The sequence below is a fragment of the Haliotis rufescens genome, unplaced genomic scaffold, assembly GCF_023055435.1.
Source record: "Haliotis rufescens isolate VD_foot unplaced genomic scaffold, xgHalRufe1.0.p SCAF_9, whole genome shotgun sequence".
NCBI classification, from domain to species: Eukaryota; Metazoa; Mollusca; class Gastropoda; order Lepetellida; family Haliotidae; genus Haliotis; species Haliotis rufescens.
In genome coordinates this window covers 24,983,789-25,004,410 of record NW_025964383.1, presented here as the reverse complement: position 1 = coordinate 25,004,410, position 20,622 = coordinate 24,983,789, and the positions used below count along the sequence as shown (strand labels likewise).

The 20,622-nt window shown below is 40.0% G+C and overlaps 1 protein-coding gene and 1 long non-coding RNA gene across 2 annotated transcripts; one reads left to right on the top strand and one right to left on the bottom strand.

The window, feature by feature from the left end:
- The first annotated feature begins 583 nt into the window (after nucleotides 1-583).
- LOC124130946 (oxalate:formate antiporter-like) lies at nucleotides 584-20,526 on the top strand. Its single transcript, XM_046494001.2, has 11 exons — nucleotides 584-752; nucleotides 3,000-3,192; nucleotides 3,607-3,733; nucleotides 4,506-4,645; nucleotides 5,258-5,390; nucleotides 5,892-5,965; nucleotides 6,447-6,567; nucleotides 7,057-7,179; nucleotides 8,444-8,653; nucleotides 19,816-19,915; nucleotides 20,235-20,526. The coding sequence occupies exons 1-11, from the start codon at nucleotides 653-655 to the stop codon at nucleotides 20,300-20,302; spliced, it is 1,389 nt and encodes a 462-aa protein (XP_046349957.2). The 5' UTR covers nucleotides 584-652; the 3' UTR covers nucleotides 20,303-20,526.
- On the bottom strand, nucleotides 10,682-14,832 carry LOC125377556. The gene is made up of 3 exons (XR_007219732.1): nucleotides 14,755-14,832; nucleotides 14,408-14,483; nucleotides 10,682-10,851 (listed from the first exon to the last, which is right to left on the bottom strand). It is a non-coding gene; the product is annotated as an uncharacterized LOC125377556 (long non-coding RNA).
- Nucleotides 20,527-20,622: the final 96 nt, after the last annotated feature.

Sequence of the window (20,622 nt, the reverse complement as noted above, 5' to 3'; positions counted from 1 at the left end):
CCAGGGTTTGTGTACTTGGTCTAATATGCGGGGTCTAATGTTCCAGGCTTGTGTGCTGGAGCTAGTGTACCGGGTCTAATATGCCGGGTCTAATGTTCCAGACTTGTGTGCTGGAGCTAGTGTACTTGGTCTAATATGCCGGGTCTAATGTTCCAGGCTTGTATGCTGGATCTAGTGAACCAGGGCTTGTGTACTGGGTCTAATATGCAGGGTCTTATGTTCCAGGCTTGTGTGGTGGAGCTAGTGTACCAGGGCTAGTGTACTGGGTCTTATATGCCGGATCTAATGTTTCAGGCTTGTGTGCTGGAGCTGGTGTACCAGGGCTAGTGTACTGGGTCTTATATGCCGGATCTAATGTTTCAGGCTTGTGTGCTAGAGCTGGTGCACCAGGGCTACTCTACGGGGGCTAGGGTACTGGGGATGTGACACAGGCCAGTGTTCAGCAAGGTCAACCCCAGATGCGATGAAGGATGCCACCCTGTGGAAGTAAACACTCTACAAGTCAGGACGATACCTGGCGACGGAATGCACCCACTAATCACACACTGTTATCTCCGGGGAATACAGTTATTTGGCCTAGTATTCTTGTAAGGGCAACAGCTCCACGGCTTCATGTCTTATTTGATGGTGTGAAACTGCTGAGCATCAACCCATGCCTCGCTCGGACTGCTGCGGAATACCACTCCGTGGAGCGGTAACAGTTCTTGGATGTGCCTTGGTCGTGTTTTGTCTTGGAAATGGATACACATACGGTGAGTTTCCTTTTAGGTATCATCTGGTGGTGATGACATGCCCTACACAGTGAGCGAGTATGGTTTTACGCCGCTTTTAGCAATATTCCAGCAATATCGGGGGGCAAGGTTGGCCCAGTCGTCTAAGGCGCCGCGATTCGCTGTGCAGAGTTGCGTCCCTTGGCAACGCCAGAAACCCATAATTTTGGGTTCGAATCCCGATTCGCCCCGATTATGTTTCTAGGTTTGTCAGCACCATACCCGTGCTCGTGGGTTTCACCGAAGTGGTAAACGTATGAGACCTGCATCACTTCGGGCTTTCCTCCCACATTAAGCTGACACGCCGTGATATAACTGGAATATTGTTTAAAGCGGCGTAAAACCCAACTCACTCACTCACTCCAGCAATATCACGGCGGGGAAAACCAGAAATTGGCTTCACACATTGTACCCATGTCGAGAATCGAACCCGGGTGGAAGAGCGAACCCGGCGTGACGAGCGAACGCTTAAACCACTAGGCTACCCGACCGCCCCCTGCATGCACTGTATTACTGAGGTTTGCGTTTCTTGTTGTGTTTACGCTTCGTCTGGTATTGGAATATTTATCAAGGTCTTAAAGGACTGGGCGCTTCACAAAGCGATCTGTTCGTTTGATTGTTTGTCGTGAAGGTCGCACTCAGCGATACTCAAGCTGTATGTAAATAATCGAGTCTAGACCAGACAATCTAGTGATTGACATAAGGAGAATCTATTCGCGAAATTAGGACACGATAACATGCATCAACCAAGTCAGCGATCCCGTTAGTCGCCTCTTACGACAAGCATAGTCGTCTTTTACGGCAAGCATGGGTTGCTGAAGACCTATTCTTCCCCGGATCTTCACGGGTGACAAAGCGATCTGAACAATATAACTATGGCAATATGACTTTGTCTGTGTTATAGTATGGGCGTTCGATCATTGTAGCGTTCTCATCACTTTGTGGAACGGAGAGCAAAGCGTCTCAGTTATTTTGATATGTTATATTTTAACCCGATCAGATAAAAAGGCAAAAGAAAAAAGGGGTTATTGTGCTGAATAAGTGAATTGTCTAAAAATCTCCCCTTAACATATTTTAGTCGGCTTTGATAGAAGGAGTGTGAATGATTTGAAATGGAACTTCGCACTAGTATCTTTGCAGCTCAAATTGTCAACATCTGTTTGTACGTGTTCCATCGGATTCCAGACCGCCTCCGTGGTCTAGTGGTAGAGCGTCCGCCCGGAGAGCGGAAGGTCCGGGGTTCGATCCCCTGCCGCGCCATACCAAAAGACGTTAAAAGTTGGTACTTGTTGTTACTCTTTCTTGCGCTCGGCATTAAGGGGCTAAAACAAGGACTGGTCGGCTCGGAGTCAGTATACTCTGTCTGAGTGGGGTATTCGTGTTAAACTGCGGCATGGTATCTCAGTTGGCTAGCACTATAAATCGGCATCAGTCCGGACTAGTACAAGCAGCCGCGCGCATGCACGTCGCTATATGAGTGCAATAATCCTGGACGCGACGTTAAACCCAATTTCACCTCACCTCACCATCGGATTCCAGGGCCAAGTAGGCCCCGTTTTTCCATTCTTTTCGTAAGAGCCAACGGATGAGGATCGGATAACTGCGTACCATCCTGCCCCAAGGTCACCGACCGTTGCTCATGCTGTCACCCATCGGGTCGCCTAGCCTAGACTCGATTATTTACAGGCCAATCGTGATTGGGAAGGGCAGATTGTAGAGTAAAACAACATTCATTCACATCACTTACTCGAGAAGCAGCAGCAAAGAGTCCGATTATTCCCTTCACCCAATTTTGGTGTATGCGGGGCGGTTGGGTAGCCTAGTGGTTAAAGCGTTCGCTCGTCACGCCGAAGACCCGGGTTCGATTCCCGACATGGGTATATATGTGAAGCCCATTTCTGGTGTCTGGTGTGGAATATTGCTTGAATATTGCTAAAAGCGGCGTAAAATCAAACTCACTGACTTGGTGTATGCAATCACAGATCATTAATCATGGAGGGATTCGGGGTTAGAATAGATTCCAACAAACCTATGGTTGTCATGAGAGGCCACTAAATGGATCGAGTTGCTCATAAACTCAATCATTCGTTTGTCTGGTCGAAACTGTATTATTTACAGTCCGACGTCATAGAGCTTGAATATTACATATTTGCATAAAACAACAAACACATACTTTTTCAGGAACACGCAGTGTCTGTTGACCACGATGACCTTTTGGATTGTTTTTAGGCAACATGACCCCGTACCTGACCTCGTACCTGAGGAACAGAAGCGCGCTGTCCTCGGATGTCAGGTACGCGGATACGCTGTGGATCAGTACCGGGAGCATCCTCTGCTCCAGCTTCTTCATGCCGATTCTGTGTATGGCGGAACAATACATCCCATCCAGGATTTGTATCCTCGTCGGCGGATGGACCTTCAGGTGATTCAGTAGTTGCTTTGTTTTCTTTGTTTTTTGTTTGTTTGTTGTTTAACGCCGCACTCAGCAATAGGGGCGGTCGGGTAGCCTAGTGGTTAAAGCGTTCGATCGTCACGCCGAAGACCCGGGTTCGATTCCCGACATGGGTACAATGTGTGAAGCCCATTTCTGGTTTCCCCCGCCGTGAAATTGCTGGAATATTGCTAAAAGCGGCGTAAAACCATACTCACTCACTCACTCAGTCACTCAGCAATAGTCGAGCTATGACATTTCTGAATAAGATTAGTTAATGTTAACACAATAAGACTTGTCAGCGGATGCCAAGAAGTTTGGATTTTGGATTACTTACACAATGTGAGTGAGTGGCTGTATTGTGCTTAAATATAATGAGAATGGATTGTGCCTTGTCTTTGTCAGTCTTGGTATCGCGGTGACATACTTCAGTGTCAGCTACAGCTTCGTCACCACCATCCTCTCCTACGGAGTCCTATACGCTATGGGGAAGAGTATGGCATACCCTATCAGCCTGAGGATGGCTATCAAGGTAAGTGTGGTTATGTGTCAGGGTAATGGATGGCCCAGTCGCCTAAGGCGTAACCAGTCGCCGTGCAGAGTTACGCCCCTTAAACCTATGATCGTGGGTTTGAATCCCAGCTTCGCGCTGATTGTGTTTCTGGTTTGTCAGCAGAATAATTGTGTTCGTGGGTTTTGACAAAGAAGTAAAACGACTACATCACTTCGGGCTTCCTCCCACTGTATTAGACCCGTGAAGATCCGGGGTGGAATCGGTCTTCAGCAACCCATGCTTGCCGTAAAAGGCGACTATGCTTGTCGTGAAAGCGACTAACGGGATCGGGTGGTCAGGCTCGCTGACTTGGTTGATGCATGTCATCGATCCCAATTACGTGGATCGATGCTCATGATATCAATCACTGGATTGTCTGGTCCAGACTCGATTATTTACAGACCGCCGTCATATAGCTTGAATATTGCTGAGTGCGGCGTAAAACAACCAACCAACCAACCCACAGTATTGCTTTTCACGAGGTGTCTTATTTATATGCACTGGGCAAGCTCGGTGACATGGCTGATGCGAGTCACCGTACGGCATGGGACGTTGCTCATGATAGGAATACGAGAAAAAATATTATTCTTATGTTTTTGTGATTAGAAATACTTTATATTTCGAATTAAGGCAGACATTAAAACGTACATCCATATTATAACGCTGGTGGTTTCAGAAGCTGCAGAGCAATGTTGTATCGTGTTGAATAAATCGACCTCATTGATGCTATGTTCTGTTGTTTTATGTGCAGTGGTTTCCTGGACGAAAGGGTCTCGTGATTGGAATAATTGATGCCTGCTATGGCGGCAGTGCATTTGCCCTGAACCAAATCATCACCAGATTTATCAACCCTGACAACCTTTCCCCTGACCAAGATATCAACAACAACCAGTGATTAATTACCCTGAAATATTTCTGAAATGTATTGTAACAGTTTGTTTAAGATAAATTTTTTTGTTTTTTTCAATTTTAAACATACAACCTAAAGAATTGTGGTTGCTATTACTGCTAAATATGAATAATAATAATTTTGCTTTATTTCGGTCTTCACGTGAATGCCAGATACAGTCGAAAATTTTAAATCGTTTTTTTTTGGACTTTGTTGTCTTAATGACATTTGTCTTTAAATGAAACATAGTGTTAATAAACGCTTTAGTTTTGCAATTCAGAGCCAATTTGAGGCACGAGTTGAGACACTTAGTGAAGGACCCGTGAAGATTCCGGGGTAGAATAGGTCTTCAGCAACCCACGCTTGCCGTAAAAGGTGACCATGCTTGTCGTAAAAGGCGACTAACGGGATCGGGTGGTCAGGCTCGCTTACTTGGTTGATGCATGTCATCAATCCCAATTTCGTGTATGGATGCTCATGATATCAATCACTGGATTGTCTGGTCCAGACTCGATTATTAACAGACCGCCGTCATATAGCTGGAATATTGCTGGAGTGCGGCGTTAAACAACAAACCAACCAACTTAGTGAAGACAACTTCACGTCTCTTCCAGTTATTTCACTCAAGACAGTCTCCTGGATAGAGTGCCCTACTGTTTTCTCCTCCTGGGAGGTATTTATGCAGCACTAAGTACAGTCGGGGTCCTGCTAATGAAGGATCCAGCAGTGCAGGTAGAAAATGGGGATGTGAGTAAATGGAAAGTGCGTTTTATCAATTAAAAAATACAGCGTAGGTTGTTCACTGTGGGTTCTTTCGTCCTACAGGAAGGGCTTTGCCAACTTGCCAAGCACATTCATGCTTCAACGCCGAATATCAGTAACATCACAGCACTTATATTCTTTAAAACCACATATCAGTTATAACACACCAGTTGTGTCCTTCAGCTCTGTATTGAGTTTAATCACAGTATGTCAAATCTATATAAAAAATCCAAAGTGACAACTACCACTTTCGTATGCACAAACAACAGCAAGGTATATAATAGTTGCCAGCTAATGGTTGCATCAATTAAATGCTATTAATTCTGATATTAAGTGTAACTGACCTGTTCTAAATACTGGTGGGCATGTTAATTTTAGTTATAGTTTTGTTTAACAAAATTGCCAAACATAACGAGATCAATTAACCGAAGTGTATAATCAAGCTAATGGTCATATGATTACATGGATGTCATCTAATGGTTTTAGGCTCCTGGTCTGAAGGACACAATTCAAGAAATAGGAGACACTGGAATTAAAGAAGACGAAAACAGAGACGAAAGGTATCATAAAGTAGAGGATAATCACTAATATCAGTAATGAGTTTTAACAAATTCCTGGAGAACGAATATTTCATAAGAATAAATTGTGTCCTTTCTTCCATGCGGACGGAGGTAGCCAAATCCTCAAGGAAACTACAAGGACAGCGTGGTTCTCCATCCTTCGAATGATGTACCATGAATGTATATTGTGTTTTCAGACCCGTGAAGATCGGGGTAGAATTGGTCTTCAGGAACCCATGCTAGCCGTAAAAGGCGACTATATATGCTTGTCGTAAAAGGCGACTAACGGGATCGGGTGGTCAGGCTCGCTGACTTTGGTTGATGCATGTCATCGATCTCAACTGCGTGGATCGATGCTCATGACATAAATCACTGGATTGTCTGGTCCAGACTCGATTATTTACAGACCGCCGTCATATAGCTGGAATATTGCTGAGTGCGGCGTTAAACAACAAAGCAACAACAACCAACAATCTTTCAGACATGATGACGACGGAAGCCTGAGCCCGATGGAAACATTAAAGACAGTCCGGTTCTACATCATCTGGCTGGTGTACTTCAGTTTGGGAGTGTCCATTGACATCTTCTACGGCTTTTACAAGGCATGTCACAGTGATAATACTGGCATTTATATTCTCCATGTTTTAAGAGTTCCGATGTAATGGTAATGATATACATTTCTACATAAATCACAGACCTGAAAGGTGACGGGTCTGTTTGTATTGTACACTGACACATTTATTATTTCGGAAGCCTCCTCTGTTCAGGCATCGTGCATAAGAAAACGAAAACACTGTTGTGTTAAATTCAGACCAGCATCGTACATCGAGGATAGAAGCCGACTAAGATATAGTTTGGAAAAGATATTATTTGATCAAATCTTGTCAAAGATCCTAAGAAATCAACATCGATAAATCTTACTACAGGATTCATGGAAGGGAGGTTATGTATTTGGATTGGAGTTGAATTTGACAGAAGTCCACCTAAAAGTATCTAACTTAAACATTTCATACACAATACAACAGCGTTTAGCTGTACTGTAAGTTCTCGATCAGATTTTAAACTGTATATATCTACATGTTTTTGTTCAGCCATATGGTGAAACATTCATCACTGATGACTACTTCCTGTCTTTGGTGGCCTCCTTTGCTGCTATAGCAAATGCTCTGGGAAACCTGTTCTGGGGGTTCATGGTTGACAGGTATTCATACAAGGTAAAAGTAACTGACCCATGTAGTTGGTTTATTCATTACATTCACGGGAGACCCGTGAAGATTCCGGGGTTGAATAGGTCTTCAGCAACCCATGCTTGCCGTAAAAGGTGACTATGCTTGTCGTAAAAGGCGACTAACGGGATCGGGTGGTCAGGCTCGCTGACTTGGTTGATACATGTCATCGATCCCAATTGCGTGGATCAATGCTCATGATGTCAATCACTGGATTGTCTGGTCCAGACTCGATTATTTACAGACCGCCGTCATATAGCTGGAATATTGCTGAGTGCGGCGTTAAACAACAAACAAACAACAACATTCACGGGAATAATCCGATTGGACGCCTAACTGGACAAACATGTAAAAGAATACATTTCCTGCAACGTTCCCAACATATTTGGCGTTAGTAGTATGTCCATGTTGATTGCTAAAATCTTCTTCAAACCCAAACTTATCCCATCGAGTTTTAGTTGCAAAATTCAAAAGAGTTTAAGATTCAACACCCACACCCCTCGGCATAATTTCACGTTGAAAAGTGCTTTCTCCAATAATTTTTTTTCAAATAATTCAGTGTGAATAGTTCTGGAGTCAAATATGCCGTGATACGTTTTAGTCGAATGCATTGAAATTTGCCATTTTGAATAAGCTGTGTACTCTTACAAGTAACCATCACAAGTATGGTTTGTGTAAATGTTAGCTGTTTTCTATTTTAAAACTGTCGTTTTCTCTTTATTCAAAAGATGTCTGCACACTAGGAAGGAATAGAAACTGATCATGTAAACTCAGACGTGTAAAACTTTGTCTGAAGGGTCTTTTTCAGTATCTGTGAAGTGCTGCGAGAAACAAAATCGTGGTTAACTGTATGTTAGTAGTAATTGTTATTGTCAAATCCAGAAGTATAGATCACATTTATGGTGCTGACAAACTGAATCAACGCGAACCAATGATCCTTAGTTCAGGCACGCCTCATTAAATGACGTAGCTCTGCACAGCGCGTTTCGGAATTTAGACGACTGGACACACACACAACACAACACAACACAACACAACACAACACACACACACACACACACACACACACTACACTACACCACACACACACACACACACACACACACACACACACACACACACACACACACACACACACAACACAACACAACACAACACACACGGTTGTTGCAAGCCTATGTCAGCCATTCCATAAACTGCAGATAAAGCTCAAAAGTACGACCGAAGTTGACTGAAACCTATCCATTTCCAGCCCGTCCTGGTGTCCTTGATCACAGCCAGTGGTGTATTCCAAGCTACTCTAATCGCAACAGAGTACGGGGGAAAGGCCATGTACTTCATCTGGGTCTGCTGTCTTGGTTTCTCCATGAACGGCATATTCAGCATCCTTCCGCTGATAGCCATTGAGATGTTTGGAAATAAGTACTACTCAGTTAACTATGGACTTGTGCACACTGCTGGAGTAAGTGATCTTGAGCTGGAATTGGAAGAATAATTACCTTCATGATAGGTGTTAGTCCGTTCCTTGGAGGGTGAGACCCGTAAAGATCCGGGGTAGAATAGGTCTTCAGTAACCCATGCTTGCCGTAAAAGGCGAATATGCTTGTCGTAAAAGGCGACTAACGGGATCGGGTGGTCAGGCTCGCTGACTTGGTTGATGCATGTCATCGATCCCAATTTCGTGAATAGATGCTCATTATGCCCATCACTGGATTGTCTGGTCCAGACTCGATTATTTACAGACCGCCGTCATATAGCTGGAATATTGCTGAGTGCTGCGTTAAACAAGAAACCAACCAACCAACTTGGCGGATGACGGGTGACGGGTGCCACCGACGGGGCAGGATACGCTCACTTTTAACAACTGATATTATCACTATTTGATAGTGATTCATAAACACATGCTCATGATACACTCGAAATCGTACAATCGACTCTGTTTTCGGCAGAGAATTTCCCATGAATATGGAAAGGGTTTGCCCCTTTTATTTATCTTGTATTTATAGTGGATGCATAGCAGTAAAGAATGGGAATAATAAGGTCAGGCTTCTTTGCAGTCGTGTTGCTACCTGTGTGCATACAAAGGAGACTTTGTAGTGAGTGAGTGAGTATGGTTTTACGCCGCTTTTAGCAAACTTCCAGCAATATCACGGCGGGGGACACCAGAAATGGGCTTCACACATTGTACCCATGTCGGGAATCGAACCCGGGTCTTCGGCGTGACGAGCGAACGCTTTAACCACTAGGCTACCCGACCGCCCAGGAGACTTTGTAAGCGCTGTTATCAGTCGGTATATGTAAATTCTTAATTTGTAATAGTGTACATACAAAACGAACACATAGCAAAATTGGCATTAAGTTTAAAACTCAAATTAATGATAGTTTCAGGAAATTTACTGCAAATGTAATTATTGCAAATGTCATGATACCTATATTATAGATTCACATGTATTGGATAATTTACTCTTAGATTTGCCAGTTAGGTACATTTAATCATTCAAAAAACAAAAGCGACAAAACTCTTTCCATAATTATAAGAGTCAATTGTACGGATCTGTTTATACTGTAGGTAATAACACCATGTGCATCACTGGTGGCACCCGTCATGAACACATACACAGGCAAGTCGATTCTTCACTTGAACACGCACGAGAACATATGGTACAAGTCATCATTTTGGTCACATTTGTGGTTGCAAATGTCCTCCACATGTCTACCCTATACCTTTTTGAAAACTTTATTAAGGCCTTCAATGCTGCAACCAATTGGTCAAACAATTTTTAGCAAAAATCGTAAAATGTTTTTTTGTAATCTTGTTATTGACCCCTTGGGGTTCATTAAAATCCTGGAATTATTTTTAACAAGAACAAAGGCAGGGCGGGACAACTTAGGAATGGCCAGGAGTCCGAACTTGACCACACAGAAGGAAGCGAGCTACAAAAACATGTTTTATATCACTGGAAAGCTCTCGAGGAGTCGAATCCAAATAATGTGTGTCCCAGTGTGTTCACATGTTCATAAGCTCAAAAATTGGCTCAGAAAATGCATTACTGCAGAAATTTCTGGCCGAATTTTTTTTTTCTGCAGAAATTTCTGGCAGTATTTTTTTTTTCTACAGAAATTTCTGGCAGAATTATTTTTTTTCTACAGAAATTTCTGGCAGAATTTTTTTCTGCAGTAATATTTAGCAGAATTGTTTTAATTCAGGAGAAATAAGATTCAATCATTGGATAGTTGAACCTGGAGTTGCTTCAAATGACCTTTTTCCTCAAAAGAAACATTTTTAGTTCACATGATTTCAAGCAAAAAAATAAAACTAATTTCGTGAGATATTTCAAAAAATTATTTATTCACATGCTTTATTACAAGACAATTCCTTGGGAGACTTTGCACTTTTCATTCTCATTTCTTGGGTGAGATGATTTTTTCAGTGATGGGCCCTGTCACAAAAGAAAATAGATGTATAGATGAGTGGATCCATAGTGTCTAATATAATGGATAATAGCAGCCTATACGCAGCTAGAGTTTAACTTTACAATAGAGCCTGCGGAATAAAATGTATTATGAATGTAAATATTGTGCTTTACTTACGTTTTCTTCTCAACATACTTGAAATGAATTCTTTTTTCGTCTGGTCATTGAAAGCTATGTGCACATATTCTGAAAAGATAGGAAAAAACCATTAAAATGCTTTTCATTTCAGTAATTAACACATTCCACAAGCTTTAGACACATGAACAAAGTAAGATAAGTGAGGTGAGTTGAAATTGGGTTGAATGTCGCGTCCAAGATAATTGCACTTATATAGCATGTGCGTGCGTGCGTGTGTGTGTGTGTGTGTGTGTGTGTGTGTGTGCGTGCTTGTACTAGTCGTCTGCATCTTCCGTTTTGTACAGGTCACTCCATAAGTTGTCAGTGACCGCATACTTGTGTAGGGGGCACTCAATGTTCACACTGTCATGAAGCTGAAATTTATATAAGGATGAGTATACTGCGAAAATTACATTGGATTAATTCGTTAAAAGAGACTTATGTATCATGTTTGGGAGAGGCATTCAGATAAGCAAAATTTGCTTGTTTGCCAATCCCTCCACTTTATGGAAATAAATATGTTTATATCAAGAGACTTCTAAACCATAACCGAACTCAAAACTAACCCCATGTGTCGTAAATGGGTGCTCTAAGGTAAAAAGGATGGTAAACACGTGTTTCATTGGCAAGAGATACTCAACCCTTATGATCGGAAAGGGGGTCCAAGGACAAAGGAGAGACCAGACCTACTACCCAGAGGGGGCAGCCTGGTACAAGACTTAGTGTAAAGCTAGCCTAGTCTATGTCTCCACTAAAAAAAAATAGATAAATTTTCGGACAGCATAATCTGGTGTCAGATCTTAAAAAAGTTCCTAACGACTGTGAAACCATGGTAAGAAGTATTATTATTAATGAAGCAACCTTCCCAAGTGTGTGTGCTGCATAAGCCGGAGTGGTTCCCCTTGAATTTCCAAAATATCAATCGACAGACGAAACGACAATTAGTTCGCTTGACATATCCAGTTGGGGGTTATTCTTTTTTAGTTTGGTGGAAAAATGATATGAAACACTGGGGTCTGACTGACTGATATAGAAGATTTAACGTGCGCTTTCCGACTGTAGCGTATTTCGCACACGGGCCTGGCCAGACCATTTAGTGTATTCCGAGAAGGGTGAAAGTGGTGTGTGCAACACAAGAGGGGGCTTTTAGGGGTTGCTTATATTGAAGTTTTGGAATTTTTAAATTTCGAATAAATGCCGAGGTGGGTGGAGGAGGGAACTAAGGGAGCCGGGTGAGGTGGGTGTTTGTATGTTTATTGGATTTTGGATTGGTAGATTAATTAGTTTTTAGATGCGCTTAATAAGGTCTGTTTTGATTAGGAATACGCCTAGGGCCTTGAAGTTTTCTAGTTTATTTTGAGGGTTTAGTATTTCATCTAGAGTAGGAACCTTATTTCGATTGAGGGTGGTTTGTAGTGTGGTTCTGTGTGTTTGGTAGTGGGTGCAGTGGATGAGTGCGTGTTCTGTGGTTTCGGGTTGTTTGCAGTGGGGGCAGTTGCCTGTGGTGTGTCTTTTAAGTTTTTTTAGGTGGTTATTTAGGTTCGTGTGTCCTGTTTGGAGTTTTGTAATAAATCTGTCAATTTTTTTAGAGGGGTGTAGGATTTTAGGTTTGGCTAGTGGTTTTCTGAGCACTTTTTTGATTTGGCTATTTGAATTTTGATATTGATAATGCCATTTTTTGGTTATTTTTTGTTTGTTTACACTTTTAATTTCTGCTTTTGAGATGGGTAGGTTTAGGCTTATTACTGGTATTTTGAGAGATAATTTAGCTGCTTTATCGGCGCTTTCGTTGCCGTAAATTCCTACGTGGGCGGGGATCCACAAGAAGGTTATTTGTTTGCCTGCTTTTGTTAGGTCGTCGGAGCTTTTAAGTGTTTGGTTTATTAATTTAGGTCGTTTTTGGTAATTTTGTTTTGGAGGGCTTTTAGTCCACTAAGGGAGTCGGTGAGAATTAGGATTTTATTGTTGTTTTGAGATTGGGGCTGCCCAAGGACTAAATATATCATACAATTTTTGAAATACCCGTATACATTCTGTTTGTCGAGTGACCTTGTGAACAACCAACACCCTCCTTAACCCCCCCCCCCCAAAAAAAGTAGCACGCTCACGGTTTTCAATATATTCGATAACATACTACTTAGATGCGAACTGTTTAATTGACAGCTGTTAATTGGTAACGGTCAAGCCTCAGTGACTTTGCATTGGGAGTGTGTGTGTGAGGGGGCGTCTGAAATAAAGGATGATTCAGTCGGAATAAAGATAAGATAATGATCTCATAAATTTTATTGAAGGCTTTGAAAGTTTAGGATCGGCGAGACCGTAACACAGTGTAATTAACAAAACGATCACGTGATCGTGGCGCTGATAGACAATACCCACCGACCACGTGCGCGAGACTATGTATCACCGTATGAAGTGACAATACCCGAGGATATTTAATTGCCAAGTTGGCAGGAAGTCTTACGCAAGTAAGATCGGCAGATGGCTATGCAAAATTCAAACCAAGGTCCAACAAAAGCCAAACTCATACTCAAATGAAAGGAAAATTGAAATTGCTATCTCACGCCTCAGACTTGGTCACAAAAAGCACTATGACAAGGTTTATTCATCTTGCAATCAGGCTGAAACCATTGACCACGTGTTACTAGAATGTCAAGACCATGCCCCAGCCCGGGCTATGTTAAAACAAGAATTGCAGTTAGATCCGCTATCTGTCATAGATCTCCTAAAGCCAAGAGATGCAATAGCGAAGGCCAAACTAACTCTATTTCTGAGAGATGGACAGCTACTCAAACGTATATAAACAGAGCAGCCAAGGATAAAAATGAAATCATATCAATATAAGAAAATAGAAATCATATCAATGCAAAAACAGAAATTATGTGAACACCGAACTCACAATAGATATGTGTACCCTTCTCACACACAGGAGTCCCAAAGAGGGACAGGTCAGCCGAAATTGCCTAGGCAGGAGGCGACCTCTTAAACACTTAATGCAACAACAACAGGAAGTCTGGCGGCACGGCCCGTACAATATGCGTCGTTTGGGTATTCTAAATTATCTCAGCACCAGCTTTGATGGGGCAATAAGAGAAGATGATATATATGTTTATTTTAGGAAAACATTAATACAACAATTTGTTATATTAAAAAACATTGGGTTTATAAAGTTATTTTTATGTAAATATTTCTAACGTTATAAATGATAGAAAACTCGCATGTAAATGATCAAAATACTGCATGGATTGGTATTTTTTAATTTTCCGTGTTTTTACTTTCACTGATCACATAACTTCATGGCCACATAGCTACACTACAAGTGTCGCCATACAGCTACAATAAGTTGCCTAATGTACATGTAGACAGTATACAAGTCGCAATGTCACAACAGGGGATGGAGATATCTCCTTTTCAGATTAGTTTGTTTGCGTATTTTTTTATCAAAAGTGGTAGAAAATTAGACTCTTACAAAACGCGTTTCGCATGGCAGCAAAGCCACACATTCACTGTTTGGAGTACAGGTTGTTATTTGGTTGTTGTTATATGAAATAACCGTGTTACCAAAATTCCACGTTCTAGGGTCGGCGTTTCCAGAAATAAGACAATAAATATTTTGACGTCTTACCTGTATCGTAACTGCAAGACGGTAACCAGACGCTGTAACTCTGCTGACTGCACGTGGTTCGGGATCTTTGCTGTGGCTGAAATAAAGAGTGCTATTTTTTACAGAAAGAGAACACGTTGCTTGTGCCATTGAGCAAAGACATTGTGCGAAGGTACGATTCTGAATATACATGATTATATACAAGTCACATGACAAAGAAGGTATTTACATGAAAGATATTTCAAATCTCCATGTTAGAGACCTTGAGAAATGTAGATTTAACTGAATCCAATCCGATTAAGTGTTACTATCATTCATTACAAATGGATAATACGATATTGCATTATAGAGAGGGTAATTATAGCTACCTGAAGGAGCAACCATATGTCCACTCTTTGAAGTTGCCGCCAAACCGGACGCGTAATTGTAACTCGCAAGAACACTGTTTACACAGCTTCTTGGCAAGCTTTTCACCTCAATTATTTCGTGTCGCTTACAAATGTTCGCTGATTCAATTAAGCTGCTAAATGACAACCAGTCAGGCTTCAGAAACAATCATTCAACAATGGATAACATATTTATTTTAAAATCGCTAATAGACATATATTTAGCCGAAAACAAAAAACTGTTCTGTGCATTTGTACACTTCAGTAAGGCATTTGATACTATAGACAGATGCAGCTTGTGGCTTAAAATGTTAATATCTAATCTTGAAGGAAAATGTTTTCGTATAATTCATAATATGTATAAAGGAATTAAGTCGTGTGTTTCTCTTAATGGAAAAATTTCATCTTTTTTCCCAAGCATGATAGGAGTCAGACAGGGTGAAAATTTATCTCCATACTTATTCTCTATTTACCTAAATGACTTAGAAGCATTTCTAGCAGAAAATAAATTCCAAGGACTGCAGCTAGTAAGTGACGAGTTCAGCAATCAGTTAAATACTTACGTTAAACTACTAATCTTACTATATGCTGATGACACAGTATTATTAGCTGAATCACCAGATGACTCACAAAAAGCTCTGAATATTTTTGAAAAATACTGCCATCAATGGAAATTGGAGGTTAACATCAGCAAAACTAAAATTCTCATATTTGAGAAACGCTCCCACTCTAAAAATCTAAACTTTATATTTCGTAACAAACCCTTGGAAATTGTTAAAGAGTTTTCATATTTAGGAATCTTATTTACAAGCACTGGTCGTTTCCACAAAGCTATCAAAAAGTTAAGTGAGCAAGCATCAAAAGCAATGTACAGCATATTTAGAAGAATAAGAACACTAGACATTCCTTTAGATTGCCAACTTAAACTGTTCGACAATTTGGTTCAACCGTTACTTCTTTATTCTTCAGAAGTATGGGGGTATGAAAATGTAAGGACAATTGAAAGAATTCACCTTAAGTTCTGTAAATCTATCCTCAGATTAAAACAGTCAACACCCGATTTTCTAGTATATGGTGAATTAGGTAGACATCCATTAACGATTCAGATAAAAATAAGAATGATATCTTTTTGGAGCAAACTAATTGTATCGCCTAATAAACTATCTAGCCGCATCTACCTGCTAATTCATAAAATCACAATGACTAGCAATACTGCATTTCCATGGCTCACCTCAATTAAAAATATTTTATATGAAACTGGTTTGAATTTTGTCTTTGATACTAACTCTTTTCCAAATCTCTCTTGGCTTAAAACTAACGTTAAACAAACCTTAATAGACAACTTCTATCAAAGCTGGAATGTCAAGGCGTGTTCTTCATCTAAAGGCAAATATTATACAATGCTAAAAGACAAACCACAGTTAGATGAGTATCTATTATCTCTCCCATTGAAACAAGCAATCTGGATTCTTAAACTGAGAACATCAAATCATAGACTACCAATTGAGAAAGGCAGATGGTTTAACACACAGAGTACTGAGAGAACTTGCACTTTATGTAACGACCAAATAGGAGATGAATTTCACTTTCTATAAGTATGTCCAAGACTAAATGACCTTCGTAAACAATACCTTCCGGCCTACTATACTAAATATCCCTCCACTCTAAAATACAATCAATTAATGAAATGTTCATACAAACCCATTCTAGTAAAACTGGCTCAGTTCTGTAAAAAAGGTTTAACATTATTTACATAATTAGATATCATAGGATCGTCGATCTATGGCTGGAAAATTGCCCTCGCGACGTTAAAATTTGTGAATTTCACTCTACAATATAATATATGTGTATATTTTATGTGTTCACGTTTGTAGTTATGCAGATCATATATGTATTATATAAATGCATTATGGGTGCATGTATGTATATATTATTATATATTATTGTTGGTGTGGTTGTGTATATATTCAACCTCATGTATGCTCTGTAATCACTCTGTGTGATTTTCTTACGAGCAATAAACTTCTGTTCTGTTCTAAATTTGGAGAAGCGTAAGTGTGGTGAAAGAACAATAATAATAATAAGAAGAATATAGTTTATTAATGTGTCATGTGTACATAATACACCTGGCCATTACTGGCCTAAAAGACACCTAAAATTATACAATCAATAAAATACATAAATAAAATATTATAACTAACAAACCCCACCCACCCACCACCCCTCCCCTCGCCCCACTCCACAGACACACGGACATATACTCTCATGCAAGATCAACCTAGTCACCAGTTCACACACCTTAGCACACACACACACACCCTCCCCCCTCCCCCCCATTATACATGTCCCAGGTCAGCGAGTCACAGAAATCCAACTCGGTCACTCAATTACACGCATTATTGAATATGACCCCCACACATTCAATCATGCACAAGTTCAACCGTGTCAATCAACCATTCTGTATTCAATCTGCCCACCCTTCCTAGCACACACCCATACACGCCCCAAGTCACACCATGTCACACAGTCATGCATATACTTTAATCCAGTCATTCTGTTTGTCCCCAATCCCCTTGGTCAGTCTGTCGTATTTCAAAATTTCTACTTAGTCACCTTCTCTCCCAAATAATATACAATTATATATATATATATATATATAGATATTGTTCACTAAAAAAAGATATTATTATATTATGGTAGTTTGGATAAGCACAAACTACTAATCTGCTTAATCACATTCTCGCACCGGTAATGTACAACATATGAACATAGAATTATACCTAAGGATATTGTTCACTAAAAACAGATATTTTTAAATTATGGTAGTTTGGATAAGCACAAACGCCTTTTGCTGTACACAGTGTGCAAACATTTAGATAACTGGTACTGAATGTTGTCATTTTTAAGAAGCCACAGAAACTTTTCAAAATTTGAAAATTCAGTGAAATTTGTTTCTTGTATTTTAGCTGTGTTTAATATAGATAGTCTGATATCTTTATAGAAGTTGCATTCTACAACAAAATGAAATTCATCCTCTATGGCTTGCTTGTCACAGAGAGTACATAGTCTTTCTGAAAGAGGAGTGATGGGCTTGGTATATCTTCCACATTCTATATTAATTGGCAGGTTACCACAACGCAATGATGCTAATACACTTCTATATTGCCTTGGTAGAGACATTTTAACATAATGGCATGTTTCAATGTCTTGTTGAAATAATCTATAAGTTCTTAACTTGTTTCCATTTGAATTATTTTTATCATTAAATAGATCTGAATACCACTTCTCTCTGTCTTTCTTATCCAGCTCCTGCAATGCTTGATCAAGGAACACTGGCCGGCTTGTGTTATTACAGTAATCATATGCAGTCTGGCCTCTATTGGTGATAGCAAGCTTTTTAACCATGACCATAACCCTGTAGTCCCATGATGATTTCCGCCTTACTGACCACCTGTGAATAATACCTATTATTGAATCTGGTTCGGCTGTGACAGCTCTATGAAAACATCTAAACACTTCAACTTGAATCTAAGTCTGTTGAATGTAAGTGAGGCATGAAGTTGCACGGAGGAACCAACGTGAGACTTTATAATCACATGGTTGTTCATATATGTTATTTAATGCGTGATAGGTATTACCGCTTAAAAGGTGGTTTTGTATTTATAATAAAAACTGATCGTTTACATTTAATATAGAATATAAAAATAGTTTTGTCTGGGTAGCAACATAACTGTTGCATAGGGTATGTTGTTTAATGATAATACTATATGAACATTCCTCGAGCCAGCTGACTTACACTATGGATAGTGTACAAGACAACAGTTATAGAACATCACGTGATAAGGTTGATGGAAACGGCAAAATATTTATTTACAATATATGTGTTTCCAGGGGAAGAGCCTGTTACAAAGTCTGTGTCTAAAAAAAGTAAACTCGCTCCTTGTCGGACAAAACTGACACTTAATTCGAGTGACGTCAACTTTTCTTGATAAATTTGGTAAATATAATACAAAGATAAATATCTGCAATTGCTTAATTCAATTTAAACTCTCCAAAGATTGATGGTTGATATTACTGCAGAAAAAAATTCTGCCAGAAATTTCTGTAGAAAAAAAAATTCGGCCAGAAATTTCTGTAGAAAAAAAATAATACTGCCAGAAATTTCTGCAGAAAAAAAAAATTCGGCCAGAAATTTCTGCAGTAATGCATTTTCTGAGCCAATTTTTGAGCTTGTGAACATGTGAACACACTGGGACACACATTATTTGGATTCGACTCCTCAAGAGCTTTCCAATGATATAAAACATGTTTTTGTAGCTCGCTTCCTTCTGTGTGGTCAAGTTCGGACTCCTGGCCATTCCTAAGTTGTCCTGCCCTGCCTTAATTATTATTATAGTCTGTTACAGTAATAACATTTCATTTGATCAAGAAACGTTTCAACTTGCTAACAAATTGTTACAATGATACCAGTATCATTCAGGTATGTTGCACTTTTAGATTCAGTTCGTTTGCCTCCCACTTGGATAACTCCCATGGTGTAGGAAAATACAATACTGTGAATATTTCTAAATGCTGAAAAAGCATCACCCTTTACTTCCCGATTGTCATATTCTTGGGCTACATAGTGACTTCGTTAACGCCACACTCAGTAATATTTCACCTATATGACGGCAGTCTGAAAATTATCGAGCCTGGATCAGACAATCCAGTGTTTGACATCAACAGCATTGATCGATGCAATTTGAAAAATCATAGCCTGACCACTCGATCAGGGACCAATTGGAATCCCAACTGGCGAACCCGTTTCTAAATGCATGTGCAACAATACACGGATTAGGGATACGCGATAAACCATGGCGCGGGGCCTTTCTGCTCGATCCATTTCAGTCGACACTTATGATAAGCCCAGGTTTATTGGATTGAATTCTACCAATTCTCCGAATAATCAACGAAGGTGAGAATTATAATTCAATTCATGCGTTTCTCAACTTTTGATTCCTATTTCAACATGTGAAAATCATAGCCCTTTATTTATGATTTCAGATAGCTTTTGGTTTGGTTGGAGCAACGATTTCGTCCCAGTCGAAGGATACCTTGGGATGGCATGGCCTGTTCCTTCTATCCGCTGGCATTTCAGTTATCAGTAGGTTATTTTGTGGATTTCCAAAATCAATACTATTCATCAAAACAAATGAGATTTCATAAAAATGAATCTCGTCAAGAGTAATCGTAATTACTTCTGGCCTTGAATTTTTGTTTTGTTTACTATCTGTATGCCCATTTTTTTTCAAATAGAGTCGTGGCACTATCATTATTATATTATTATTATATTGTCATACTCACGTTGAGATACTAACAAGCTTGAAAGAAATAATTTCTGTGATGATTACATACAACCATCGGCTTGTTAATAATTTTAGTTCAGTATAATATGTTTGATGCATTATATTCTTGCTTTACAGGTTTTCTCTTGTCCCTTATCCTCTATTTCAAGAATTGGACGATGGAAAAGAAATCGTCACCTATTTGACGGCATGTGTCGTGTCATGTTAGGGCCACAATCACCTCCTGAGTATTGTTCACAGAGTAGAAAATCAAAATATAGCTGGAATCTAAAGTTAGATAGATAGACTTGCAGTCGGGGTGCATACAAAGTTACACAATCAATCAGGTCACACTTTGTAACCCCATGATGTCCGGGGTACCTACATATACTGTTGAAATAGAATAGGGGATGTAGAATACCATGTATAATATCTTGAATATACTGAATGTGTTTCCGTGATTACGTTCGGGAAGACTGAGAGAAATGCGACAGAAAACAAGATGAATGTATAATTGAACGATTGT